General features: G+C 56.7%; 1 protein-coding gene and 1 long non-coding RNA gene across 4 annotated transcripts in view; one reads left to right on the plus strand and one right to left on the minus strand.

Moving 5' to 3' along the window:
- Positions 1–2741: 2741 nt before the first annotated feature.
- On the plus strand, positions 2742–3882 carry LOC138388468 (uncharacterized). 2 transcript variants are annotated; one of them, XR_011234127.1, is made up of 3 exons: positions 2742–2804; positions 3034–3451; positions 3822–3882. It is a non-coding gene; the product is annotated as an uncharacterized lncRNA (long non-coding RNA). The 2 variants fall into 2 exon arrangements; XR_011234126.1 differs by having other exon boundaries at positions 3034–3202; positions 3308–3882.
- Positions 3883–13093: 9211 nt separating this feature from the next.
- WHRN (whirlin) overlaps positions 13094–27786 on the minus strand; it is an 87426-nt gene continuing 72733 nt past the window's right edge. The window contains exons 8-12 of one of the 2 annotated variants that reach the window (XM_069474582.1): positions 18336–18407; positions 16813–17335; positions 14722–14900; positions 14053–14175; positions 13094–13784 (exon numbers count right to left, since the gene is read on the minus strand). In XM_069474582.1, coding sequence (XP_069330683.1) covers positions 13602–13784; positions 14053–14175; positions 14722–14900; positions 16813–17335; positions 18336–18407 — 1080 coding nt within the window. In that variant the 3' untranslated portion in view covers positions 13094–13601. Of the gene's footprint in view, positions 13785–14052; positions 14176–14721; positions 14904–16812; positions 17336–18335; positions 18408–27786 lie in introns of both variants that reach the window. The other variant, XM_069474581.1, reaches the window with a different exon arrangement.

Here is a 27786-nt window from a genome sequence, read left to right on the forward strand (position 1 = left end):
TGGGAGGTGCTATACTTTAGCCGTTGTTTTTCTCTTTCTGAAGTTTCTGCTGAAGAAGGGGCCAGGGGAGGTGTGTGGTTTTCTGACTTTTTAAAGGGCTTTTTTCTAGCCCTGCCACAGAGCAGCCTGCCCAATCACAGACGCCTTTGGGTGCACAAAGAGGAACATCCTGTCTTCTGGGATGACTCAGTCTTCGCAGAAATCTCACTTTGACCAGGGGAAGGAGCACGTCAGAGGCAGCTGCGGTTACTGGCTGGAGTTTTGCACTTGCCCCTAAGGCACCTAAACCTGTGAGCCTTTCCTGAGCTGTCTTCCACGAAAATCCCATGCAAGCCCTGGCCCTCGGTGCCATGGAGCCTGGGACTGGCTGGTCAGCTAGTCAGTCAACAAACACACCTTAGTGCCAACCACATGCCAAACTCAGGCTGGGACGATGCTGTGACAGAAAAGCAGACTGGGCGTCAGGTGATCAGGTTCAGGCCTTGGTGCTGCTGTTATTTATGGTGTGTGGCTGGGCTTAAATTTTGCTCCCTGTAAAATGGAGAAAACACCACCTGCTCTTGCTACTGCAAAGGGGTATCGCCCTGCTAGGGTGGGCCGGGAGGCAGGGGACAGGACTAAAAAACTTTGAAGTTCCCAGTTGACTCAGCTCCTGAGGGCAACAGCCTTGGAACCTTACCCTCCCTCCGGCTCCCTGAGGTCACATTTCAAAGTACCAAAGGTGTATACTGAGCCCCCAGTGGGTACAAATTAACATAACATAAAAGAAAAGAAAACCACCACCCATGACTTCCTACCATATGCCAGGCAAGATGTAAGACACAAGGAATACCGAAAAGAGTAAAAGTGTTCCCAAACTTCAAATGGCAGGGGGTGGCACAACACAGAAGAGACACTGAAGAAGGAAGCCTTCAGATGGGCTTGAGAAAACAAGAGGGTTTCGGGGAGAGGAAAGGCAGGGCATTCCAGGCAGAGGGAACAGCATGGGCAAAGGCGCGGAGGCCTGAAAGTGGGAACTGAGCTTGCAGGAGAGCCAAGGGAGGGTCCCCGCACCCCGGCAAAGGCAGGGCTGCTCAGGTCAGCCTTGATTAGGGCAGCAGGGCTGTCCGGCAAGGGCAGTGGGTCTGGTGATGGCTCCAGCCATGTGACCTGTCCCCAGGAGAGCCGACCCCTTTAGGATTAAGTCCCCCCAAGGAGGGCTGTTGACTTGGGGTCCCCATCAGCCCTGAGAAACTGCCCCTCCTTCTGTACATCTCCCCCCATCCCCGTGCCATCCCCGCAGCCCCAGCTCTCTCCTGGGTCTAACAGACCCCCCCCTCCAACCCCAAAGTGTCTTTCTTCGGTTCCTGGGTGGGACAGACTCCTCTTCCCTGCCACCTCCACAGAGCTTCTCTGCCCACCCCCCCAGCCATTCCAAAACTGAGGACCCTTCCCTTTAGGGCTCAGTTGCTCCCAGATGCCACACTCCCAGGCCAGACAGCCCCCCACCACCTCCCTGTGCCCTCTGAAGCCCCTTCCCATCCAGCCAGGGCTGTCCAAGGCACTCCCTGGCTCCCACCTCGACACTGACACCTCTCAGATGAGGAAACTGAGGCACAGAGAGGTGCAGCCCGGGGACTCAAAGCTGGAGTGCTGCGACTCTGAAAGCAAGGCTGTCAGACTTGGGCGGGGCGGGATGAAGGGGAAGGAAGACCCCCGATATCAAGTAGTTGAGCCCCCTAAAAAGGCTGGGCTGTTGGGCTCAGCCCCCCTCCCCTCCCCCAAGCTGGCAGGGCACAGACCTGCCATTCTCAAGGGGTTTCCACCAGCTGTGTAGAAAGCAGTCCCACAAGGAAGCGCCAGCCACTCCCCCTCTGCGTGTCCCCTCCCTGCCCCCAGCTTGCCCAAGCAGCAGACGCTGAAGAGAAAGAGAAACGGTGCCCGTTGTTGCCGCTGTGGTCCCCATCCTCAAGAGCTGAGCTGGGTCTGCCGGCCCTCGGGACGTCTTTGGCGCCTCTCCTGGCCCTTACAGCTGGCAGAAGGGGCCACTTCTTCTGTGGGCACCCCCGCTGCCACCCGGCCTGCTCCCTGTGGCCGCATCGTCACTGAGGCCCCTCAGCAACCGATGCCACTAACTCTCATGTGCAGGTGAGGACACCCAGGCACAGAGAGGGACCACCGCTCGTCCAAGGGCACAAGAGATCAGAATCAGAGCCGGGACTGGCATCTGGCATCCTGAGGCTTGACGAAATCCCCTACAATCCACCCCTGCCCGGGGCCAGGCCGCCCTGCGCTGAGACAAGTGGTGCAGCTGCAGCAGCGGCGACTTCCTGGCTGGGCTGGGCTGGTCCGGCTGCCAGGACTGGCCCCGAGAGTCTGTGACTGGCCCGTCCAGGAGGAGGGTGGCCTCCCGCCCTCCTCCGTCCCAATCCTTTACCTCTCTCTCGCTCCACCTCCATCCTGCCGACCCGGGTTCAGGGGACCTGCCCGAGAGGTCTTTGTTCCAAACCTGGGGAGCCCCCTGCCTCCATTGCGCCCTGGCCCGCCTCCAGGCCCGCTCTGCCAGCCGTGCTGCTTGCAGACAAGCATCGCTCCCCTCCTCTCCCCGCCCCTGCCGCGGCTGAGGCCGCCTCGCCTGGGCAGGAAGCGCCCAGCCTGATTTCCTACAAGTGTTTGTCAGAAGGAGGGGGTTTGTCTGCGTGCAGAGCCGGAGCCGCAGGAGCTTAACCCCTTGCGGGCCTCTGCAGGTCTGCGCTGCCCAGGAAAGGACTCGCGGAAACCTCTGATGTCCTGGGCTTGGGACCATCTCCACACAGGTCTTTGAGGTACGGAAAGGGACACTGAAGCCCAGAGAAGGTCAGAGGCTTGGCCAAGGTCACAAAGCCTGCCAAGCCTGGGAGGAGGCCTCCAGCTGCCTCAGACCTCTGGGAACCCCTTCCGTTCTGGGCCCTGTTCAACCACGGCATGACCTTGGCCGAGGCTCCCTCCCTCACTAGGCCTCAGGGGCCATCTGCACAATGGGCGTGCAGACTGAGGCTGCTTGTACCCTTCCAGCTCTGACCCTGGGTCCTGTCTGCCGACGTGCAACCTGGCTTCTCAGGGAGGCTTCAAGCGCTCCTGCCAGCTCACCCACTGTCCTCACCCCGAGGGGCCTGCAGCCAGCGTGGGACTGTCCAGGCTGCATGGAGGTGGTGAACTGGCTGGTGGGGTGAATTTCCCTATTGTAAGTGCCCCCCAGGGCTCACCAGCCGCCAGGGGACAGATTTATCCCGATGGCCAAGCTGCCTTTTCCCAAGCCCTCTCCTCCCATCCCTTGATTCACACACAGGTACTCACTGAGCTCCTGCAGTATGTCAGGTGGCAATGTGGTGGCAGTCCATATCCCAGGCTGCTTTTGGTAGCAGCAATGCCCAGGGCTGATCCCAGACCAACAGAACCAATCTCTGGGCATCAGGGATTTTAAGTTTCCCAGGTGAGGCCCTGGCAGACAGTAACGGGCCAGGGAGGAGGGTTATGGGATGGCCAGGGAGGTCTCTGCTGAGGAGGTGACATTCAAATAAGGGACTGGCAGGAAGAGGGGGCTAGAGCAAGCCACAGAAGGCTGGGGCAGAGTGTTCTGGAAGGGCGAGTGCAGAGGCCCAAGTTAGGCGCCAGCTGGGCTTTCCCTGAGAGCAGCCAGGCCTAACTCCCCACAGCAGAGCCACGTGGGGGCAGAGGAGGGGGCCCAGGACCTGGTCCTGGCACACATGGCTCCCAGCTCTGCCCCACCCGTCACCCAGAGGTTCTGAGTCGGGGAACAAAAAGGAAAAGGGAAATTTCAGGCCTATGCATTGTCCAAAAAGCCCTCCAGGTGATTCTGATGAACCCCTGTGTAGGAGAGAACAATGAATGTTGGAATCCCTGCATCAACGCGGACCTGAGTTCAAATCCCGCCCCACCGCCTGCCTGCTCTGACCTTCGAGGCTTCCCCTCTCTAAGCCTCAGTGTCTTACCTGTCTGGGAAACAGGGATAAGAAGCGTAGCCACCCCCCAGGGCTGCCATCGAGACTCAATGAGGTAACGCCTGCCAGCGCAGCTCAGGGACCCGGAACGTGGCTGTCGTTTATTGTGCTATTTTATTCCTATTACTTAGGTACAAGTCTCTGGTCTCCTCCAAAGGCTGGACCTTAATACCTCTGTGTGCCTGGCACGCTGTCTGTGGCTGATGAATGTGTTTGCTGAATGAATGAATGATGAATGGGCTTTCCCAAGGTCAGCTTGCAAGTGTTGTTCCAGGTGCCCTCACGTCCCAGTAATCACCCCACCTGCAGCCCCCAGGCCAACGGGGAGCAGAGCCAGATCCTACTGAGGCCTCTCCCTGCCGGCTCTGGCGACCATGTGGGCCATTGTGCGAGGGGCGGGCTCCCCTGACACCCTGTCACTCCCTCACCCTCCCTCCCTGGTCATTAGCCCAGGCGGCAACGCTGCCATCAACGCCAGGTGGCTGCCACTGCCGGGCACGCCCCGTGGCCCCTGGATAACCCCAAGCCCATCTTAGGGGCAGCCACTTAACCCCGAGACCAGCCTCCAGCGCGCTCTGTTCAACCTCCTTGCCATCCCCAAGCCCGAAGACCCTCCTCCCTGCCTTCGCTCGTGTGGTGCCCCCTCTGGGAAGCCCATCCCCACCCACAGGCCAAATTCGACCTCACCAAAGCAACGTGCCCAAAACTGCGCTCATGTCACCACCCTCCAAACCCAGCCCACCCTAGCTGGGTCCATCTTTCACCCAGACACACTGCCAGAACTATCCTCCTGGACTCTTCCCTCTCCGTCACCTGCCATAACTGATCCATCATCAACTTCTGGTGACTTTATTTTCTAAATCTCACCAGAATCTGTCTGATCTCTGCATCTCCACGTGGCCTCCTGCAGCAGCCTTGCTTGGAAAGCTCTCGGGTCCCCTAATCCATTCCCACACTGCACCAATGGCATCTTCCAAACATGGCCCCTCCAAGCTTAAGGCACTCGGATAGCTGCCCAGTGCTCTGAGGAAGACGATGCAACTCCACAGCCGGCCCGCAACTCCAGCCTCTTCTCCCGCCACCCCGCCGTGCCCTCACCCAGCGTGCTCCTCCCACACGGGCCACCTTGCTGTCCCTGGGACAGATGTGCCCTGCTCCTGCTCCTCACCCAACCCCACCTCTTCTCCCTGTTACCTTCCAGGCAACCTGCAGGTCCCAGCACCAGCGTGCCCTCCCCGGGGGCTCACCATCCGGAATCACACTTAGTGTGTGATTATCTGACTAACGTCTGTCTCTTCACTCAGTTGGGAGCCCTGTGAGGCGCTCACCCTCCTATCCCAGCACCCAGCACACAGGCCCTGCACACCATGGAAATGCAGGGCACATATACTGGATGACCCACTAAACCCAAACCCGACCCAGCCCCCATAACGACCCAGTGAGGCTGGTGTGCCATCCCCATTTTACAGCTGGGTAAACAGAGCCCGAGCAACGTGCCCAAGGTCACAGAGCTGATGAGCTCCAGCAGAGTTTCAATGGCACAAAGACCAGCTCCTGCTGAGCAAGCCTGGTGCTCATACCGCGGCAGCCCGCAGAGATCGTGAGCACCTGCGCGCGACCAGCTCCAGAGTGGAGCTAATTACCAGCTAATTGCAGCGCACTAAGCCGATGTTCTAGCTTTATAACGAGGCCCCGGTTCTACACGGAGCCTTTGGTTTCCCAAAGTGCTTTCTCACCCTTCATAGCCCTGGATGCTTAAGAACGGCATCGGGAGATGGGCAGGCCAGGAGTGTTACTGCATTGCAGAGGCGAGGAAACGGAGGCCCAGAGAAGGGAAGAGGTTAGATCCTGGTTCCCGATAAAGAAACAAGAACAAAACGAAACAAAAATTGGCCCCCATTGCCAGGGCTTGAGCACTGTCACCAGTTAGAGACAGGCCTGTGTGTGGCCACATCCGCACAGCGCTGCCAGCCCTCCCGTGGGAGCCCAGCGAGCCTTCAGCCATGGCTCCCCCCGGCCTCTGGGTCATGATGCTCCAGCACCGCAGTGACAATTTCTCACCCGCTTTCTCACGGCCCACCCACTCAACCACCCCTGCCCTCTCTCCCTCGCTCCACAATCATTTCTGAGCCCCACCTAAGTGCCAACATATTCACCAGACTGGGAGGTAGCTTTTTAATATTTTTTCCTTTAAGTCTACAGGTGCAGCCCAGGACTGGGATGGGCCACACTTGCTGACACGACAACCCCAGACAGTCAATCCCTCATTACCACGTCCTGAGGCCCAGGGGTACAGTGGGGCCACCAGGCTTCTCAGCCACACTGGTGGAAACCAGGGACTGGCAACTTCAGGAGCCCTGGGGGCTGAAGGCTGTGTTATTCCACCTTCTGCCCCTCCGTGGGCTTCCTGCCTCTCCCTTCCCTGGAAAGACATGAAAACCCACCCTAAGGTCACCCTCTCCTTCCTGCCCAGGCTGCTGAGTCTACCCCTGTAGCTGAAATCCACAGGGAGTCCGAGGCAGAGAGCAGGGAGGTCAGGATTTCGGGAGTGGACCAAGGGGAATGGATGGAAGCCTGGCTTGGGAAGTGGAGACCCAAGTTCCAGCCTGAGTGACCTGGGACAAGTGTCTTCCTGCCTCCGAGCTTTGGAACCTAGAGGCTTAATGAGATTATCTCTGAGGTTCCCAGAGATTATCTTCTAACACTAAACCTCCTGGACCCTTTATTCCATTTGCCCACACAGGCAGGAATGCCACGCTGATGAGAGGCTGCAGGGTGCAGGGGCTAAAGGCATATGGGCCTTGTTGGCAAGCAGAGAACTTCAGGGAGAACCCTTGGAAGCTATGTGGCCTTGGGCAAGTCACTTAACCTCTCTGAACCCCAGAGTCTGCATCTGTAAAATGGGGGGAATAACTGCACAAATAAATGGCTTTGCCTTATCAGTGGAATGCCCACACGGCCTGCTCCCTGCAGGGCTGAGTTTAATTTTCCTGACCCTGGAGCTTCCCCAATATCAACCACAGCCCTAGCTTTGAGCGCTAGAGACTCCCAAGTGGAGGGGAACGCTGCCTGCGGCCCTCTTCCCTGCGGTCCCCAAACCAGTTCCAGGGCTCACTGACCCTGTCAGAAACTGTGTCCCCGCTCTGAGCAGGTAAGGAGGGGAGGAAACAAGCCTTCCTCGGCCAACTGAGATATGAAGATGGTGTGGCCCTACTTAGGAAAACACACACTCTCAAATTCATGCTCTTTTCAAAGAATCAACAAAAAAAAATGTGCACATGCTAGGAATGATGTATTGCTAATGGCAAAGCTTTATTGAGCATCTATTAGGTGTCAATATAAAAGACTCTTCATGGATTAGGATCTCATTAGTTAATCCTCATACCAATCTAAGGAGGGAAAAATTATTATGCCCATTTTACAGGTGAGGAAGCTGGGTTTGCACCAAGCTGTCTGAATCCAGAGCGTACAATTTTAATCACTTTGCAACTGAAACCCACAGTAGGTGAAAAGGTTGTAAACCCCCTCAGTGTTCAGTAATAGGGGAACATTGAAATAAATTATATTTCCTCTCAAAGCAGCATTACGCAGCTATTAACAGTCATGCTATAGATGAATATGAAATGATGAAAAAAAATTGTGACGTGTTACATGAATAAGCCAGTTATAAAATAACATTTTTCTAGTTTGAGTCCATTAAGGAATAAAACAGTAAAATATGGAGAAAGAAAAAAAGAGCGAAGGATGTGCTCCAAAATGTTTATAATAATTATCACTGGGTAGTAAGACTGTAGGCAAGTTTACCATTTTTCCTGTTGAAAATAACAGCAGCGTTAAAAATAAGAATAAAATGAATATTTGCTACTCTTAAAACGAAACCAACAAATGCCACCTCACATCTGTGCAGTGCTACCTGCTGACGAGGGACCCTGGGCACCGCCTGCCTCAGTTTCCCACCTGTGACAGTTGAGCATCGAGGTTGAGCTCTTTGACACCCTTTGCAGCTCTGACATTCTGTAATCCCCACACCTTCTCCTTCTCTCTCTCTCTTTTTTTTTTTAACTCGGATACCATGTGCTGTTTTCTGCACATACAGCTGTGATGGAACACGTGGGGACACGAGAAAATGACAAAAAGGAAAGGAAGCAATCAGCCCCCAGCCTCAGCCACTCTTAGCACCATGGGGCATGGCATGTGCTGCCTGATGGGCTCCTCAGAAATAATTAGGCATTTAACAGGTGAAGAAAGGCTCAGAGAGGTTACAAGACTTGCCCAACGTCACACAGCACAGTAGGGCAGAGTTGGGTCTGCATCCACAAATACGGCATTATCCTCCAGATGAACCCCTTACTTGGAGGGGCTGAGTGCAGCCTCCTGGACCCTCCCCTCCACAGTCCTTGGTCCTTGGCTGTGGTCCCAGAGCCCCAAGGAGACTGACAGCTGGGCATCCCACTCTGGCCTTGATCCCCGCCCGGCCCCTCCCCCAGCACAGGCTCTGCAGGGAGAACGCTGGCAAGGACCTAGGGACCGGTGTGGGATCAGCCCTGGAAGCAGGGGGTCTCGCTTGGCAATCGAGCCGGAGTTCAGCTGGCACTTGGCAAGGAAGCCCAGAGCCAAGATGGGAGTGTAGGCTGGGAGGCAAGAGGGACAAAGGAGTGAAAAATGCGAGGCTTTGGGGGCAGGAAGGCCTGGGTCCAACTCTGACAGATCCTCATCTACAGACAGGATAACCCCTCCCTCCGCGGTGTGTACAATAACGGATAATGTGTTCGCACACAGGACATGCTCGGTAAACAGGGGGCTGCTGTCAGCCTCCTCCCAGCTCCCCGGCCAACGGCAGCGCCTCCTCTCAGCCACCCACCGCCACACACCCTCCAACCCCACAGCACAATGGAGAAATGTCGCAGCACCATTCTGGTTAGGCGTCTCCCCTGCTTACCGACCATTGACAGCTCCTGTCACCTTCAGGATAAAGGCCAGACATTCTGGTCTGGAATTCAGGCTCACACTGACCTTTCCTAAGTCAGAGGGCTGCCACACAGCACAACCCACATCATCAACTAGCAGCCTCGTTTCATAAAGGTTTCCTTCCCAAACCCCACGCTCGGGAGCTGTGCAGGGGAGCAGCCCTTCTGGTTTGACTCCCTTTGATACCCTGTGCCACCAGGATGCCCCCAACTACTGGCTGCCAGGCAGAAGCAAGGATGTCATTCCATCCCACGACACCCTTCACATGCAGATCTCTTAAACGAAACAAAAAGAAGACAAGAAAAGCCCTGAATTGTGGTGGTTACTGATTTCCGTGGTATCAACACCCTTACAATGGACAATTTCAAGCTCCCAGCATGCCATCCCTGGATGCAGCACTGGGAAGAGACGGGTACAAGCAGCTCTCATGAGCTAACACCAGCACACCCCTGCACATACCAAAGTAAGGACCAGCTATCCCCAGGGAAGAGCTGTGTGACTTTAGTCAAGTGACTTAACCTCTCTGAATCACAGGCTTCTCATCCGTATAATGGGGACAACAATAATGTCCACCTCAACAACATCATGAACCTAAGCGATATAATCTAGATGATCGACAACAATGTACTGAGTACCTACAATGGGCAGGCCTCTGTACGGGACGCTGGGGAGCCACAGTGGTGACGAAATGAATAGGAGCTCCTGCCCTCCCAGACCTCGCTCCTTGCAGTAAAAACCATGGCACTGTAGCTAGAATACAGCATTCAATAAGCATTAGCTATTATTATCAACGGTATTATTGTTGTCATTCCTTCCTTTTTTGTAGCCTCAGTTTCCCCATTTCCAAACTTACAATGTGGACTGAGCAAAAGCTTTCTACGATGCCACCTCACTTGAGACTTAAAATGGAGCTAGAGTGGGCATTACCATCTTCATTTTATAGAGTCTGCAGGACGGTGGGAGCTGATGAAATCCCCTTGCAAGAAACAGCCCCAATCACATGTTTCAAATGCAAACCGGCTGGACTTTGGGAGGCAGAGGCCTCATGTGGGCACCTTCTTCCTCCTGCAGAAGAACTGAGACCGTTCCTGGGAATAAACCCAAATAGAGAGTCCCCAAAACACCATAGGTTCCATCTCCCTGTTGGTAAGTAAACCAGACTTAGGCCCCTTCAAACAGATGGGCAGCCATTCTGTTTTCTTAACAAAACAAAGCAGCCAAAAAACCCAAAACCCATCAACTCCAGAGAAGATGCCTGGAAAGGGCTTTTGGGAAGTCCCTGTATGTATCTAACTTCAGTCCGTCATGCTTCAGTTTCGGCCCATTTCTTCTGTTCTAAAGGACAGGAACAATGTCTCTTTTCACTGCAGCCTGTCTCAGCTTCTCTCCTCAGCTCCAAAACAGCCTGGGTTTGTTATCAGCAACTTTCCTTTCCAACTTTCTCACTGAGAAGCAGGTTTTAAAACATGGGTAATGATCGCTCCAACCTGCCATTTCTTTCAACAAAAGCCCAGGAAAGGAGCACACGAAGAGTGTCGCCCAAGGTCACACAGCACGCAGGCTCTGGGTCTGCCTGTGCCAGCCCCATCACACAGGGGAGAGACCAGCTCTGCGCCTCCCTGCTGTGCGGCACTGGTCAAGCCGCGCCCCCTCTCTGGGCCTCTGTCGCCTCCAGTGCACCAAGAGGGGACTGGCCTTATTTCTGCAGCCCGCTACAGTTGCCAGCCCTGTCGAGGCTGCCCACCCCACACTGGCCCTCGCTCCACCTCCCTCCCCTGCCAAAAAGAGGAAAAGAAACTTGCGTTAGGCGTCCGGGCAGGGCGCGCGGCTCCGAGCCGCCGGGCTGCGTGGGTTGTTGCTGGGAGAGCGAACCTCACGCAAATCCCAGCACAGAAAAGCCCCACCTCTCCAGTAACCACAGCAACCCCGGCCACGCCTCCGGCCCAAACACAGCCCCGCCAAGGACCACTCCCGGCTCCCTCGGGACCCTCCCCTCCCTGACACCGGCCGCAGCCGGAGGGAGAGAAAAGCCAACGTCTCCATTGTGCGGAGGTGGAGACTGAGGCCGGAGGGTGCGGACCCGGGAACCCCGCAGCCGGCGGGGTGTGGACTCGGGTCCCGATCGCCCGTCCGGGGCTCCCTCCCAACCCCGCGTGGCGACCCGTCTCCTTCCCGAGCCCGCGGGGTCTCCACGTGGGAGAGACGGAAAGCAGCGCCGTCCCCGTGGAGCGGAGCCCGCCGGCGCCGGCCAGTCTTCCTCCCCATTCTCCCGACGGAGAAACTGAGACCCGGCGCGGACCCCCGGAGCCACTCCCCGCGCCTCACCTGACGGCGGCCGCCGCGCGCCCGCGGTTTCCTGGATTGAGCGGCAAACAAAGGCCTCCAATCCGGGCGCGGGGCGGCGCGGCGGCCGCTTTGCTTCCCCCCCGGGGCCCGCCCGCGGCGGCGGGGGGCGGCCCTGGGGGCGGGGCCTCGGGAGCTCCACCAATCGCGGAGAGGCGGCCGCCCGCGGCCCGCCCCCAGGGACTCGGGCACCGGGGAGCCAAATCTGGGAGGCTGCACGTCGCTATTGGAATCAGCCCGACCGCAGACGGGGAAATTGAGGCACGGAGGGTAAGACATTTGTGCTCACAGAGCCACAGTGAGGAAGAAATCAAGCTTTATGGCTGAAACGGACTGTGTCAAACACTAATAGTAATGAACTTGTCTTGAGCATTGATGAGGTGTCGCCGCTGTAAGTTCTCACGATGCTGTCCTCTCCTATGAGGTAGGTAGGTATTACCATTACACACCCCGCAAGTATATTCCAGTCCAAACCCCCATTAGACAAGCATGGAAGCCCGGGCCCCAACACCGACAAGAACTTGCACTGGGTCCCATTGTGAGTACAGGACAGGTATAACCATTGTCCAACAGCACACCTTGAAGGATGGCGGTGTACGGTGTCACACTGACCTAGGCTCTTGCCCCGGTTCTGCCACTTGCTGCTGCATCTCAGGCAAACAGGATTCATACCCCCACTTCATGGGGTTGCTGAGGGGAGTAAATAAACAAACAGCACCAGGCCCATAAAGCCCATCAAAGGCACGAATTTACAGTGCAACTCGGGACCCTAGTACACTAGGGGGTCAGTGGGCCCCAGGGCAAGAAGTGACTTGCCCAGGGTCCCTCATTCAGCTGCATCTCCTTCCTCCTGGTAGAAAGCTCTTCCCTGGGACTCCCTAGACACAGGTCTAGTAGTAATCATAGCAAGCAGCTTCTACTCACTAATGGCCTAGGGCAGGGACAAACGTTTTAGCCAATCCTTATGTGCTCTGGCCCTGAAGTATCAGAGTGGGAAGGGCCCAGGGTGCATTTTCACACTGCCATGGAAGTGAACTGTGTCCCTGGGGTTGGCAGTCTTGTCGGAGAGCCTCCTGAACAGAAGGGGAAGTGATTGGGAATCTAGTGCCTCTCCAAGCCCAGCGCCCCAGCCTTGAGTGGAGACAATTCTAGGACTAGCTACACCCCAGGGCCTCCTGAGGGACCAGGCTGAAGCTGCCCTCTGTGGACTCTGCCTGAAATCCCACCCTCCCTTGGCTTCCTCCCCTCCCTGTCCTGCTGCCCCACTCCCTCACCAGTCTCCCCTGGGAGCGCTTCCTTAATGAATCACTTGCAAACAGACCCTTATCTGGGCGTCAGCTTCTGCAAACTAACCTTAGGCCACATCTGGGTTTTAAAACATTCACGCACATTGTACCTTCTGCCCAGTAACATACCTGTGTGTTTTAAACTGAAAATATTATCTGTAAATACTTAAGTTTTGCCCTCAAACCTTCAAGGAAGGTACACCAAGATGTCCGTGTGGCTCAAGCACCCCTGTACACCCCAGTGTGTATCCAAAATTGAGCCGTGGGGTGGGGGTGGGGCTCAGTGGTGATGTGAATGCTCTGGATGCCCCCATCTGTCCTGCCCACCCATCTGTCCACACCAAAACCCCAGCCACACAGGCAGACCACACTGCACGCTGGTCCCTAACCTTGTTCAGATTTCTTTATTGAAAAATTAAAGTCATAAGCTCTGTATATAAATACAATGACATTGCTGGTCACCTGCAAGGCCTCTGGGGTAGGCTGGGGGTACAGTGGGAAGCTGGGGCCTTGGGGTCCCCAGGGGTTTGGGGAGGGAAATAAATAAATACCATGGGGGGTGAGGAGGCAGAAGGAGTGGGGTGATAATGGGGAGGTGCTCGATGCTTATTTGTGGCACTAAAGGTCCCGCAAGATGCCCCCTGGTAGGGGGCCGTGTCCACGAATTCTCATGTGACCTCACTCTGGACACAGGCTGGGTCCTGGCTGGCTGGGGGGCAGCAGCGCCCTGCCATCCAACCCAGAGAGACAGGCGCTTGCCCTTCCTTTTCCTTCCTGCAGCCCACCTGTATTGAGCGCCTGCTGTGGACCCAGCACAGCACCAGATCCTGACCTGACCTTCTGTTTGCCTCGCCGGCTCTTTTCCTCTCCCGGTTCTGGTCCATGGGGCCGGGATGGAGGGGGGATGTCTTCCTGCTACCCTGGCCATGTGGCCCTGACCCCTCAAGGAGTTTCGGCAAGCCAGGAGGGGGGAGGGCCCGGGCGCAGGGGCCGGACAGTGGTGGGAGGCCCTCGGCCTCGGCCCCTAGAGCATCACATTGAACTCAGTGACCAGGAAGTCGATGTAGTCACGGTCCTTGGTCTTGAAGGCCTCGGCGATGATGCGGGCAGCCTCCCGATGCTCCTTGCCCCGCAGCGTCAGCCCGTTCACTTCCAGGATCACGTGGCCCACCTTGAGCTGCCCACAGTTGTGGGCTGAGCCGCCTCGCTGCAGGGGGAGACACGGTGCAAGGCTTACCTGGATGCCTGAAGGTTACGTGGGCCTGGCTTTGACCACCCACTGGGTCAGGCCCGACTGCCACCCAGGCAGCCACAGTCCAGGTGTCCACTGCCCTGATTAGGAAAACTGAGGCTCAGCAGAGCAAAGGTGACATGAGCTTGGGTCTGCCCTTGGATGCTCTGTCGTCTCTGGGAGTGGCAAAGCCCTGGAGATGCTGAGAAAGGGTCCTTGGGGGGTAGGGCCCTGGGGAACGTACCTGAATAGTGACAATCCTAGGCAGGGGCTGGCGGGTGTTGGCGCCACCCTCGATGGCGATGCCCAGGGTGGCTGCACTTTTCTTCACACGGATCAGAGTGGACGTGGGCTCCAGGAGTCCAGGCTGTGGGTGTGAGGAAGGATACCACTGGGGCCTTCGCATTGGACAGGCCTGGCTGGGGGCTGGGCTGGGCCCTGACACTCCCTGGGCAACAGGGCTCAGACTGCAGTCGCATGCTGGGGGCTCAATTGTGCCAGACGCTACATCAAGCACTTGGTATACCAGTTCTTTAATCCCTACCAAACGCCCCGAGGCTCGGGAGGTTACAGGGCTTGCCCAGGGCTGCCTGGAGGTGGCATCAGGACTTGAATCCAGGCCTGACTCCAAGGACTGTCTCAGTCACCAGTCCATGTCAGACCTGAGGGGGCTTCAAGATTCTCAAGGCCAGCCTCAGCCACCCAATGTCAGTGTGGAGGCAGGACTTAAACGGGACCTCCAGATTTCTAATACAGTGTTTCTTCCGCACACACAAATCCCCGAGTGACGGGAAGCTCACTACCTTGCCTGGGGCTCACTTTCCAAGCTGAACCCTTGTCCCTGGGACCTCCCATTTTCCACCTGGGGCCTGCCTTCCTCTCAGCCCTCTGCACTGCCCACCCTCTTGCTCACCGGCTTGTTGGCCCCCTCTGTGGGCCTCTCGTTCCGAGGCAGCTCCCTGCTACTCCTGCTCTTGGTGGACGCCGTCTGTCTGCCTCGGCCTGGGGCGCTGGCCTCTGCCTCGCCGGCATCCACACCGCTGTCCTCGCTTAGAGTCTGCCCGCTGTCCGAGAGCTGGGAGAGGGTGGAGGCTGCTGGGAAGGGGAACAGGAGGAGAGAGGCAGTTTATACAGCTGGGGTCAGGGAGGGCTTCCTGGAGGCGGTGATAAAACTGGAGGCTGGAAGACTGGGGGAGTTCCCCAGGCAAAGATCAGGGGAGAAATGAAGGAATCTTGGGGCTGAAGGGCAGGGAGACTCCCTGTCACCCTGTCTACCTACTGAAGACCTGCCCTTCCAACTGGACCTGGCCCAGAGGCTGTGACTTCCAGGACACCTGCCTTGACTTCCCAGTACTCAGCCGCTAGCATAATGATTTAAACAGAGGTCAGGAGGCAAACCCAGCCCATAGATACGGGGTTTTTGTTTTGTTTTTTAGAAAACTCACACAATGCTATCTATTTCTAATGGATGGACCAACACATTCTGATGAGAAGATTTCATATAAAAATTAAATTTATAGCTTCCCAAAAAAACCCCAGAAATTCTGCCACAGCTGTCGTGTACCCCTGCACGACCCCAACTGTGGGCACGCGCCCCCCAGCTCACCAGTCAACCCACGCTGCTTCACTGCGTGCGTAACAACCCGGCCCTGAATCGGAGACCCTAGATTAAGAACACGCACTCTGGAGTCCAGCACATCCGGTCTGAATCTGTGCCGACCAGCTGTGCAAGCCGGACAAGTAACACAGCCTCTCTGAGCCTCCTATGTTCTCGTTCTAACACGGGGACCACGGTGCCTACCCTATGGGGCCATATAAAGACTCAGAGACACAATGTACAGAGGGAAGCAGTGAAGAGAACAGGCTCACGCTAGACTGCCTGGCTCAACAGCTACTTTCTGTGCCTTAGTTTCTTCATCTGTAAAATGGGGTAATAATAGTACCAGCTTCATAGGGTTGTTGGGAGGATTAAATGAGTTAATAATACAGGCAAGGCCCCTAGAACAGTGTCTGGCATGTAGAAAGTGATTATTAGCAAGGCTGTTAGCTCTTAGTGTCACGAGTGTGTCTAGTGGCAGCCTTGAGCCATCTGTGGGAGCCCTGCCCTCCCCTCGCTAAGCTGCTGGCCACCGCAGCCCTGCATTCTGCATCCTTGTCCGTGCTCTGCTCCTCACACGGCAGGCTCTCAGGTAAGGTTCCCCGACCTGGCCTGCCTTCTTCCCTGGCCACAGCCGGCCCCACATGTCACTGTAGCCACAAGATGGCAGCAGAACCCAGCTGAATGTCCCCAAACTCACTAAAGGGAGGGCAGCGATCCGGAGCTTTCTGGGAGGGGAGAGCAGGCTCTATGCTTCCCGCTACACCTCCTTAGCCGATGTCCCCTGGAAAACCAGGGGCTGCAGCCTCGGCTGGCCTCCCAGGTGTCCGGAAGATTCTTCCTGCACTCTGACCCTGCAGCCCCGTGTCAGGAGACTTGCCAGGGGTCCCGAGACTGCAACTTCAATACCCGGCTTTCCCCCAGCACCCGCTCTGTGCCAGGTCCTGGAGGACAAGGGCAACAACAGACGCCACCACTGCCGGCAGTGAGCCCTGTCTTCCTGGAGAGACTATGACATGCATGGGGGGAGGCCAGGGCTGGGGGAGCTGGAGGAGGCCTGGCAGGGCTGTCCCCGTTATCTCCGTTTTATGATGGGGAAAGCAAGGCGTGGACAGCAGGCAGCTTGTCCACAGTCCCACGGCCAGTCAACAGCAGGGCTGGGATTCTAACCGGAGTCTGCAATTCCAAAGCCACCTTAACACTGGGCTCAGGGTCCTGTCCCCCTGGCCACCCTGACCCTGAGCCAGGGAACGTCTGGGCCACCAGGCCCCTCAGCAAGCACCAGTCCCACCCTTCACTGTGTGGACTGTGTGGACAGTAGATCGGCCCAGAGAGGACAGGGACCCCCGAGGATCACAGAGCCGGGCACCCCGAGCCCAGCCCCCAGCCCAGCGTCGCGGTACTCACTGCGTGTCTGGGGCAGCGCCCTCACTTCGTTCACGTCCGGCTCGCTGTCGGGGCGGTGCACCTCCACCATGACGAAGTGCTGGTTTGTGCCTGTCTGGTCGGGGTGTCCGGAGGGCGAGGCGGGTGGAGGGCAGCCCCCAGCCACGGTGGCCTCTGCAGAGGGGCTTTTCAGGTGCGGGGGTGACTGCACCCGGGGGAAGGGGCCGATGGGGTGCTGGTTGACCAGGGCCAGATGGGTGTCCAGCGGCCTCCTGGTGCCGGCGTTGGCAGGGGAGACGGAGGCATAGATGGGGGAGGGGGGCGAGTCCTGTGCAGAGCAGGTCCCCGGGGTGGGTGCGGTGCCCGCCGGCGGGCTGCGGTTCTGCGGAGCCGAGAAGACGATGCCCGAGTGGGAGGACGCGGAGGAAGGCGGCTGGAGGTCCTCTCCCCCTGGCTTCCTCGGCTGGCCGAGTGGGTGGTCGTGGCCTTGGGCCAGAGGTGCCTTGAAGCTTGATGGCCCCTCAGAGGTGGATTTGACATCATCCTGCCAAAAGACCCAAAAGGAGTAGAAGGAGTCAGAGCCCATCGCCCTGGAAGAGCAGAGGCTGGAGCGGCCGAGTGGTGCCAGCCCCGCTGGAATTCTGTCCCCGCTCTGTGGGCTCTCGGCCACGCTGCTCTGAATAATGTAGCACCTGAGTGGAAAACTTCTCCCCAGCATCTCGGCAGCTGATAAGTGTCGGGATCTTAGAGGGTGTCTCTGGGGACGGCATCGTTACCTTTGGGAACTGAAGTTCTTGGCATCAGCCAGGGCATGTCACAGGGAGCAAGACTTAATTAGAGACGGGAGGAAGAAGATGGAAACACAAAAAAGCCATTTCTTATTAGGGGATTATCTTGGCTCCTAGAGGCGGGAGGTGTGACAGGGCTGGAAGGAGAGAGAAGGGACAGGAGGAAGATGGGCACATGGGCTGGGGTGCTGTGTGGCCCTGAGCAAGGCACAGCGCCTCTCTGAGCATGACTCTGGGCAATGGGGAAAGGCACACCTACCCAGCAGAGTTGTGTGTACCGCAGCAGGTGCGTGGTGAACAGCGGCCATGGAGGCTGTGGCTGCTAGTCCCCTCTGCCTAGGCCAGCATCTGACACCTGCACAGCTCTGGCAGCCTTACAGCACCGTCCTGCATGCTTCAATTCACTAATTAACATACTCCTTGCCATAAACTTATGGGGGAGTATATTATTATCATCTCCATTCTACATATGGGAAGACTGAGGCACAGAGAGGCTGAGAAACTTGCCCAAAGTCACACAGTGGCCCGTTAGCCAGACAGCCCCACCTAAAATCACCAGGAGCGAGCCATGCGGGCCCTTGCTAGGGATGGCAGAGCAGTGCGCGTGTACGCTGGTCTGCAGCACGGTCTGAGAGCTCACAGCACCAGCCTCTGTCCCCTTGCCCACCCTGTGGCTGCCACAGAGAGGAGCGAGCCCCTAGGGCCTGAGCAGACCAGGAAGGGCAGGACACAACCACAGGGCAGCCAGGGCCTTACCACGGACACGTCTGGGAGGGTGTTGACATTGCTCTGGACGGCCTCGCCAGTTTCCTCCAGGTCCAGAGTGTTCTAGAAATGGACAAGAAAGCAAGATGAGCAAAGAGAAGCTGACAGGGGAAAACCGGTCTGTTTTCTAGGCCATCAAGATCTAGGAGGTCTTATGACATCCTCAAGTGGTTCATGTGACGCCGACCATATCCAACTTCGTCAAGATTCACTTTATCCGTTAAAATTAAGGACAATTTGCCTGCCAGTCACTTTGAAGTTAATTTATCTTTGGGACTTTCCAGTCACTTTCAGGCCTCCCCTGAACTCCTGGTGATGCTGGGGCATCTCTGGCCTCCACTGGAAATTCCTGGGCTCGGCTGTGAGTGCTGTGGGCGCCAAAACCCAGGCCGCTGTCTCCACAGCTGGCTGATGAGTCCCAGGAAGGTGTGAAAATGGCAGAGCGGCAAGTGAGAAGTGGCTGGGGAGAGAGAGAGCGTCTTTCTTTTTTGATTTTAATCCCAAGGTGGTGGTTTAAGGTTTAAATGGGTCTTATTTTGCAAAAATGTCCATTGCTTTCTGTCTTCCCCAAGACACAGGAAGAAGGCTGGTGCTGCCTCAGGTGGCACTGAGCTGCCCAAAGGCCATCCCCAGGCTGTCTCGGGGTGGCCAGGCAGAGCTCCTCTCTGAGCCGGGCTCCCTGGAGGGCGCAGGGAGCCATTTCTTTCCACCCCACAGAGCCAGGATGGCAGTGAGCCTCTGCCACTGTGACGGTTAATTTTATGTGTCAACTTGCCGGGTCTCAGAGATGCCCAGACAGCTGGCAAAACATTATTTCTAGCTATGTCTGCAAGGGTGTTTCTGGAAGAGATTAACATTTGAATTGGTAAACTGAGCAAAGAATACTGCCCTCCCCAGTGTGGGTGGGCACAATCCAACCCGTTACAGGCCTGAACACAGCAAGAAGGCAAAGGAAGGATGAACTCGCTCTCTCCTCTGGAGCTGGGATGTCCATCTTCTCCTGCCCTCAGACATCGGTGCTGCTGGTTCTCAGGTCTTCAGACTTGGACTGGAACTAAACGACCAGCTTTTCTGAGCCTCCAGCTTGCAGACTACAGCTCGTGGGGCTTTTCAACCTCCATGACTGCACAAGCCAGTCCTTCACAACAAATCCTTCTATACACCTAGGTAGTATATGCTATTGGCCCTCGTTCTCTGGAGAACCCGAATCCAGCCACCAACACCTGGCTCCAGTCTCAAGTACATCAACACCGAGCATCTCTGAAGCTCCAGACTGACCAGGGGCTGGGGACACAGAGGAGGTGAGACATCATACCTCTGCCTTTGGGAGCTTACAGACAGTGGGGTCTGCAAACACAGACACATAACGCAGCTAGGGGAGAGGTTATCAAGGAAGGCTTCCTGGAGGAGGGAGAAAAGCTTAAAGCTGGGTCTTACAATTGAGCAGGGCAAAGAAGGGAACCACGAGTGTTTCAGACAGAGGACAGGGTGTACATAAAGCAGGAAGGAGATGGAGGATATTTAAGAATCTTTCAGTGTGGAGCTGCTAGGACTTGAGCCCGAGGGCAGTGGGTTGCCATGGAGTTGTGGTCAAGTTTGCCTTCTAGGAAGAGGCCCTTTTCTCATGTCCCCTGCAGCCACACTGGAACACCATAGGCATGTCAGGGCCTTCACACAGGCTGTTGCCTCTGCCTGGACCAATTCTCAGCTGCCCGCAGGCATACTGTTCGCTCACTTCCTTTAAGACCCTCCTCGATGAGGTCAGCCCCGGACATCCCACCTAAAACCACAACCCCCAATCCCCTGCCCTGCTTCATTCCTCCCCTTCTCACCGATCACATTATCTGCCCAGCAGCCAGGGCGTCATCCTTGAGCTATAAGTCAGGTCTTGTCTCTCCCCAGCTCATGCGCCCCCGGGGCCTTTTCATCTCAGTTGGAGGAAGTTCCAAACCCTACACTCATCGTGCCTATGTAGTGACTGGGTCCTCCTTTCTTGCTACTCCTGCAACATGATGGGATTGTTCCTGCCCCAGGGCCTTTGCACTTGCTGCTCTCTGCCTGCAACATACTTATGGCTCATTTCCTCCTTCTGTTTAGTTCTGACCTCAGTGAGGCCCTCCAGACCAGCTGGGTCTAACACATCACCGCCCACCGCCGTCTCTTTCTACCCCTGATCCTGCTTTGGTTTTCTGCATAACACTTATCACAACCTGATTTTATACTGTCCATTTGCTTATTGCCCGTCTCTCCCACTAGCATACAAAGCTTGAGATGGCAGGACTTGCCAGTGCTCAGAACAGGAGCTCAGAGACTTCTGCTTGACAAATATTTACTAACGAAATTGATGACTCCATGAATGAATCAATGGATGAATGAATCAGTCACTCTAGCCGTCATCGGGGGAGGCCCTGGCTGGCAAAGGAGTTGAGCGAGGTGGTACCTCAGGTCACATCGGGGGGCAGTAATGAAGGCTGGAATGAGGGTGAGGGCAGCAGGTGGGGACAGAAGGCCTCCCAGCTCCACACCCCTAAGGCAGAGTGCACCAGTCACACCAAACAGATCCCTGCCTCGAATGCCCTCCCTGAAGCCGCGAGCATTCCGGGGCAGACAAAGGGCACATGGGCACAGAGACCAGCGACTGGAACCCATAGGATGCTCGGCCCTCCTGGCTCTGAGCCTGGGGAACCCAGAGCTCCTCGTTTGGTCCCGTGATGGCTCTTAGGCAAAGTCATGCTGGGGCAACTGTCCCCACTTTTCCAACAAAGTTAATGCTTATGTGCAAACCTCGGCCTCCTGATCTGCTAACCGCACACCACCTCACAACAAGATGCTGCTGACAGCCGTTGTGACACAAGGACAGTGTGTGCTGGCGGGGGTGGAATGGGGGGAGGTTCTTTGAGAAGGGACAGTTGAAATGGGGCTGTTCTCTCACCCATTGATTAGTGACACTGGTTCTGCCTCTGCCACCTCTGGGGCTTGAGATCACACCCATTCTGCCACTTACAGCTGAGTGATGGTGGGCAAATCACTGAACCTTTCTGTGCCTCAGTTTCCTCATCTGCAAAATGGGGTAACAGCAGTCTTGCCTTATGCAGTATTAATGCCTACAAAGCACTCAGAGCAGGGCCTGCCACAATGTCCAAGGGAAGGTGACTGTCACGTTCACCAGAAACCTTTGCAAATCAAATGAACTGCAAGGTGTACCCCAGATTGTGTGAGCACCTCAGATGGAACTGAAATGGCAGCTCTCCTGTACAAACCCCTCCTCCAAAGCCAGAATGAACCCAATGCTCCCTGGAAACAGCCCCGCTGGGCGATGCAGACCACCCAGAGTTCAGGTAAACAGGGGTGCAGGGCTGGTTACACACAATTACTCCTCAGAATTCGACAGTCACGGCCCTGACTTCAGCAGCAGAGAAGGGGCAGAGCCTTGGAGGTGTCTACAGCAAAGACAAGGGAGCCTCTGCCACCTGCCACAGGAATCCAACCTGCAGGTGACCCTGGGGGAAGCCACGGTGAGGCTCAGATGACAGTGCGTGGTGAGACCAAAGACATGGGATTGTGTCCTGTTCTGGTGCGCCGGGAGCTTTGCACGTGGTTCCGCCGCTCAGCAAGCACTTACCAGGCAGCCGTGCCTTACGAGGGAAGCGCAGGAGGGTGTGACTTTTCCTGGAAAGGATATTAGAGAACTACAAACTGTGGAGGACCTACTGTGCGTCAGGCCCTGTGCCGGGTGTTTCACTTGCATTAGCTCAATTGATTCTCCCAGCAACCCTGTAAGGCGGGCATGAAGATTCTCTCCTAGCACATTTCTTACAACTAAAGCTCAGAGAGGGAAGTGACTTGCTCAAGGTCACGTGGCCAACCTGCAGCAGATTGGGTTTCTAACCCGGGTCTGGGTCAAAGTCCATGCTGCCCTACCCCAACCCCAGAAATGGACACGGCCTTGATATCGTGGGAACCAGAGGGCCCCACAAACAACCTCTCTGAAATGAGGGGACATGGCAACTGTTGGCCCATCCTAGAGCCAAGGATGGCGGGGAGGGGAAGGGGTGGCCGGGGGACAAATACCCAGCCGTGGGAGGAAGGCTTGAAGTGGAGCAAACGGCAGACGGGTTGGAGCCCGGCCCTGCCAGACTCCATCTGCCGAATCCAGACGCTCAGGAGTCCCGAGTCCCCGAGCCATGTTCCTTGTGCATCTGAAATAGCTGCAGACAGCAGGCTAAGAACCCCGGGGACACGTCAGCAGAAATGCCTGCAGAACAGGCTTCCAGAGGAGGCTCAAGGTCAGAACTCACACAGGAGCTGGGCTGTGCGTCCTGGCCACCACCCCCACACAGGTGCAGCTACCTGGGGCCCCTCCCCTGCACCCACCAAGGCCGGAGCCCACCTGAGCGCTTACACCCGGCCTCTCAATTAATCCTGCCAGGTGCCCTTCACCCAGTTTACAGCTGAGGCAACTGAAGATCAGAGAGGGAAGGTCACCTGCCCAAGGTCACACAGCAAGGACAGGGCAGGAAGCCGAACTCTCCGCTTCCCAGACAAGAAAACTGCTTCCCACAGAGCCAGGAAGCCTTCAAGGTCTGTTGTCATTGTTCCTGTCCCTCCTCAAACCTGTGGCAGTTCAGAAATTCCCTCCCTTTCAGAGGAAACAACTCATTGTCTGCATCGGCCCAGTTAGGGCCCAGACGTGGCAGCAGTCTGGTCTGGGGGACTTGTGAGGGGACGAATGAAGAGAAATGACAAGGGGTGATCCCCCGTGCTGACCTCTGCCGGGTGGACGCAGGAGTCTGCAAAGGAGGCAGGTGAGGCCTCGCTCGGGTGACGTCAAAGCCCAGATGCCGCCCGGGTGCCCAGGGCCACCTCAGCAGAACGGGCTCCTCCCCGGGGCCCAACCCTGGTTTCTAGGCCAGAAGGTCCTATTTTCAGCTCTTTGTTCTTCCTGCTTTCCTCTCATGTCAGCCCAACAGGCTCCCCCAGCCCCACCCCAGAATGCACCGGGGCCCCGAGGCTGGGGGACCCTTCCCCCATTAGGTATATGGGGAAACTGAGGCACTAGGTCACAAAGTCTTCTGGGAAAATCACCAGTGGGGACCTAGATTTCTGCCTGAAGGGGCTGCTGACGGGGAGAGAAGGGCAGAGGGAAGAGATCAGAGAGGGAAGAGCGGGAGTAAGAGAGAAGGGAGGGGTCCCTCAGAAAAGGCGGAGAGGGGGAGAGCAATGGAGAGAAACAGAGGCAGCAAGGAAAAGAGGAAAGCGAGGTGGTGCCTGGCCAGGGCTGGGGCTAGGAGGGGACGTTGTCACCCCAGGAAAGATGGGGCTGGGGGTGGGGGGACAGCGATGTGAGCTGGGGGGAGCCAGGAAGTCCTGGGCGGCTGCAGGGCTGCCCAGAGTGAAGGGGTGGGGGCGGGGGGGCTAGACCACTGGTGTGACCAGACCCTGGGTGACAGCTACACTGTGGAGATGCGGATCCTTGGACCCCCCCATTTATCCAAGCATGGGGGAATGGAAGCCCAGAGGCTGAAGGGGAAGGTCAGAGCAGTGGACTGGCTGAAAGCAGCTAACTGGGACCCAGACTGGCCGGTGTGGCTGAGACAGAGGACGGCCCCACCACCGGGCCGCCACTTACCTCACGGGGCGGGAGTCACTGCCTGCTCGCAGCGAGGCCTGTGTCTCCGAACAGACCACGCTTCCTCCTGCCAAGCTGAAACCTGGCCCTGCCTCTCCCTCCCTGTGGGCTTAGGGAAAGGATGTCAGTGGAAAGAGACTGACCCAGAATCTCCAGAAGGTTAGGGCTGGAAGAGCCCGAGGACAAGGGTGGAAGCCAGGCCTCCTGGGACGGCACGCAGGGCCCTGCGGACCTGGCGGGGGAAACACTGCCTCTCCGCCCGCATCAACCTCCACCTGCAACGCGGCATTTCCCCCCTTTACAAGCGGGAAGCAGCAAAGCCTCAGTCCAATCAGCCTCTGTCACCCACAGGAGTCACCGATCTTCCTACCACGTTCCAGCTGTCGCAAAATCTCATTTACACTCATCAAAGAGTCACAATTACAGCAGTCGCCGACCCTCGGCTCGAGCTAGTTATTGCTAATAAAGTAGCTCGTGTTTTACGACGTGTTTGCATATTTGGAAAATGGTACGTCATGATATGATTTCTTTTGGCATCCTGTGCATTTTATTTTTAAACAGTTAAAAACTGTTATTCTGAGAAGGGAGTCCCGGGGTGTCACCAGCCTGCCAGAGGGGTCCGCGGCACGGACACGGTGAAGAACCGTCCTAAGTCAACGCGTGGCCCGATTCCTCCACGTGGGAGCTGGGGAAGTCGGTGCCCTGAGGGGAGCAGGGGCAGCCCGTGTTCACACAGGCTCTGACCTCCGTGCGCTTGGCTCCCAGCACCCCTGAGTCTTACAAGGGGAGGCAAGTGCTCCGTAAAACCACTGCAGACACAGCAAAGCGCTGGCTGGGAGGCGTGGTCCCACTCAGACCCAGCAAGGGAAGTCGCAGCCGCTGGGAGGCATTAACGCCTCGGGCAGGTTATGGTTCTGGGTGTGCAGGGGGCGGGCGCGGAGACAGAGTGGGCTGCTCCACTCACGGAGGAAGGCACAGTCCAGCCTCACTGTGCCCCCTTCTGGTCACTCAGCAGCTTCCCGGGGTGGCGGATGTGGTGCCAACACACCTGCACACCTGGACAGGAGCAACAGCCCCTCGGGGTCACCCCCGTCCACCTGGGCTCTCTCCACACACAGGGGAGGGGAGGCATCTTAAAGGATGAAAACAGGATCACATCACTTCCTTCCTCAAGACCAGGGCACGTCCCAGTTGCCACCTCCTGACCTCGATGGCACCTGCTGCATGGGTACAAGGCTGGCCTTGACCTGTGCAGAGCTCTTTTCCAGCCTTTAGCGTGCGACAGACTCGGTTCCTCCACACTCCACACCTGCATACGCACTCGACCTCGCTGAATCTTCACAGCAACCCATAGACAGTCGGTGTCCTATCAGCCCACTGTACACATGCAGAAACTGAGGCTCAGAAGGCTTAAGTGCCCCGCCCAAGGTGACATGGCTGCCTGTCTGAGGAGCTGAACCCGGCTGGGAGGATTCCAAAGCCCGTGCAATTGAGGCCCTCTGCCGCCAGCCTGCTGGCATGGGATGAAGAATTCAAGAAATGTCGGGCAGGCCTTTCATCTTTCACCTGCTCTCCTGGCCGACATCTTTATGGGGGAAAATGATATTGTTTGAAGGCAGCAAACAATGCTCAAGGCTGACTCTCTGTCAGACGAATGGAAACTAAACGTCATTTGTGGGTGGGGGAGAGCCGTATCTGATTGCCCGACTGACTGCCGCTGGTGTGAGGGGAAACGGCTGCAGACTGAGCCACGTTTAACCTGGGATCGATACCAGCACGGCAGGATGCAGGGAAGTCAGGCTAAATGGAAACTGGCTCCATCTGGGGCAAACGTCTGGGGCATCTGGGTCACGGAGAGCCAGCCGCCTGATGCCACCTTGCCTGTCTGAACGCCAGGGCAAAGGACATCTTCCTACCCCAAGGGAGGCGAATGTCTAGAAGGTCGAATGTTGGAAGAGAACCCTGCAGGTGGCTGGGGAGCATGGTGTCATTTCTGTCTCTGCTCCACACTACCTGGGCCTCCACTCCGGGCCAGGCCCTGAGCTGGCACTGGGGACACAGACAGGAGAGAGATGTGGTCCCTGCCCGCACCCCACCAGCTCTGCCTGTCTACTGGGGAAGGGAAACCCATGAAGAAGTTAAAGCAATGTGACAGGTGACTTAGTGGAGATAGGAAAAGCGTGTGAGCTGAACGCGGGAAGGGATTTTGGCCAGGAGAAAGAAATGTTTTTGGTTCTTTTCCATTAAGATTAGTATTATCTCAAGCTTTCTCTCTCTGGAAGAAGCTAGGCCCTTGTTTGAAGACACAGAGAAGTGAGGGGAGCACAGCGAGCACGGCTATTCCGTGCTGTGCCTCCAGCTAGCATTTCCCTGCACCTCCCGACACAGGGAAGGCTCTCAGAGTTGGAGGGGCCTTGGGGGGTCTGCCTGGGTTGTACAGAGAGGGAGACTGAGGCCAAGAGTGGATGAGGGGCTTCCTTGAGGGCCCATGAGTGGGAGGGCCAGTGTGGACTAAGGATGTGGGGCTCCAGATTCCTAGGACGGGGCCTGGTGCCCTGCACAGCCCACGGGAGGGCTTCCAGGTGGAGGAGGTTCTGTCCTGTGGCCCTACGTGCAGGCAGCAGGGGTGCACATGTCCCCAGGCCTGCTGTGAGTGTATGTAGAGGTGGGGTGGCCCGTGTTCCCAGGGGACATCAAGGCAGGGGCTGGCCCAGGAGCAGGAGGAGCTGGGACCTCGTTACACCTCTTAGCACCTCAGGCCGTATAACATCCCTAAGCCCTTCTTGGCCCACAAACCTCTGGGCCTGGCTGGTTCCCGGGAATGAACCAGTTCATCTTGGTACAAACCTGTCCTTGTCTATTCTCAATAATCAGGGTGGGGAGGCCTGTTAAAACTAAGTCAGACTAAGTCAGTCCCCTGCTCTTACCTGCCAAGGGCTCCCATCTCACTCAGAGTCAAAGCCAACGTCCTCAGCACACCACCTGCCCTGCCCTGCCCAGCCCTGCACTCCCTCTGCTCTGGCCTAATTGGCCTCCTGGACTTTGCTCAGACACTCCAGGCACACCCGCACCTCAGGGCCTTTGCACATCCTGTTCCCTCCATTTGAAATGCTCTTCTCCCAGACATGGGCACAACTCCCTCCCTCACCTCCTGCCGGTCTTAACTGAAGAGGCACTACCCCCTCCCCACATCCCTTCCTGCTTTTTCTCCTTAGCACTTGTCATCACCCAACACACTGTATTTCCGCTGTCCATCTTGTTGGTTGTCTGTCATCCCTGCTCTCCTCTAAATTCCATCATGGAAAGGATTTCTCTGTTGGTCACCACTGTATCCCCCGCACCTGGAACTGCAAACAGCACTTAGCAAGTGCTCAATCAGTATCTGAACAGAAGGGAAGGAAGAGGAGGAGGAAGGAAGGAGATGGATGATGACTAGACGATGCCGAACAAGGTGTGATCCTTTGGGGGAGGGTCCCAGCCAGACGGCAGGGTTGACAGCACCAGCTCAGAGGCGAGCAGCCCTGGGTTGACCCCCAACTCCATCATTCGCTAGCTGTGTGACCTTGAGCAAGTTGCTTCCCCTCTCTGAGCTTCAGTTTTCTTCTCTGTAAAAGGGGGGTTGTAGCAGTACTTGCCACTCCTTTACTGGGAGGATCAAAGAAGATACGATGGGAAAGCATTGTCACAGTGCCATAGGGCACTCTCAGCAAATGTCAGCTACTATTATTATTATTATTAAAGGCCCAAGCTATTAATATGGGCCAGGCTCTGTCCTGAGCACAAGGCATTCAGCAGTGACACCAGTCACAGTAA

Source organism: Eulemur rufifrons, chromosome 7 (genome assembly GCF_041146395.1).
Source record: "Eulemur rufifrons isolate Redbay chromosome 7, OSU_ERuf_1, whole genome shotgun sequence".
NCBI lineage: Eukaryota > Metazoa > Chordata > Mammalia > Primates > Lemuridae > Eulemur > Eulemur rufifrons.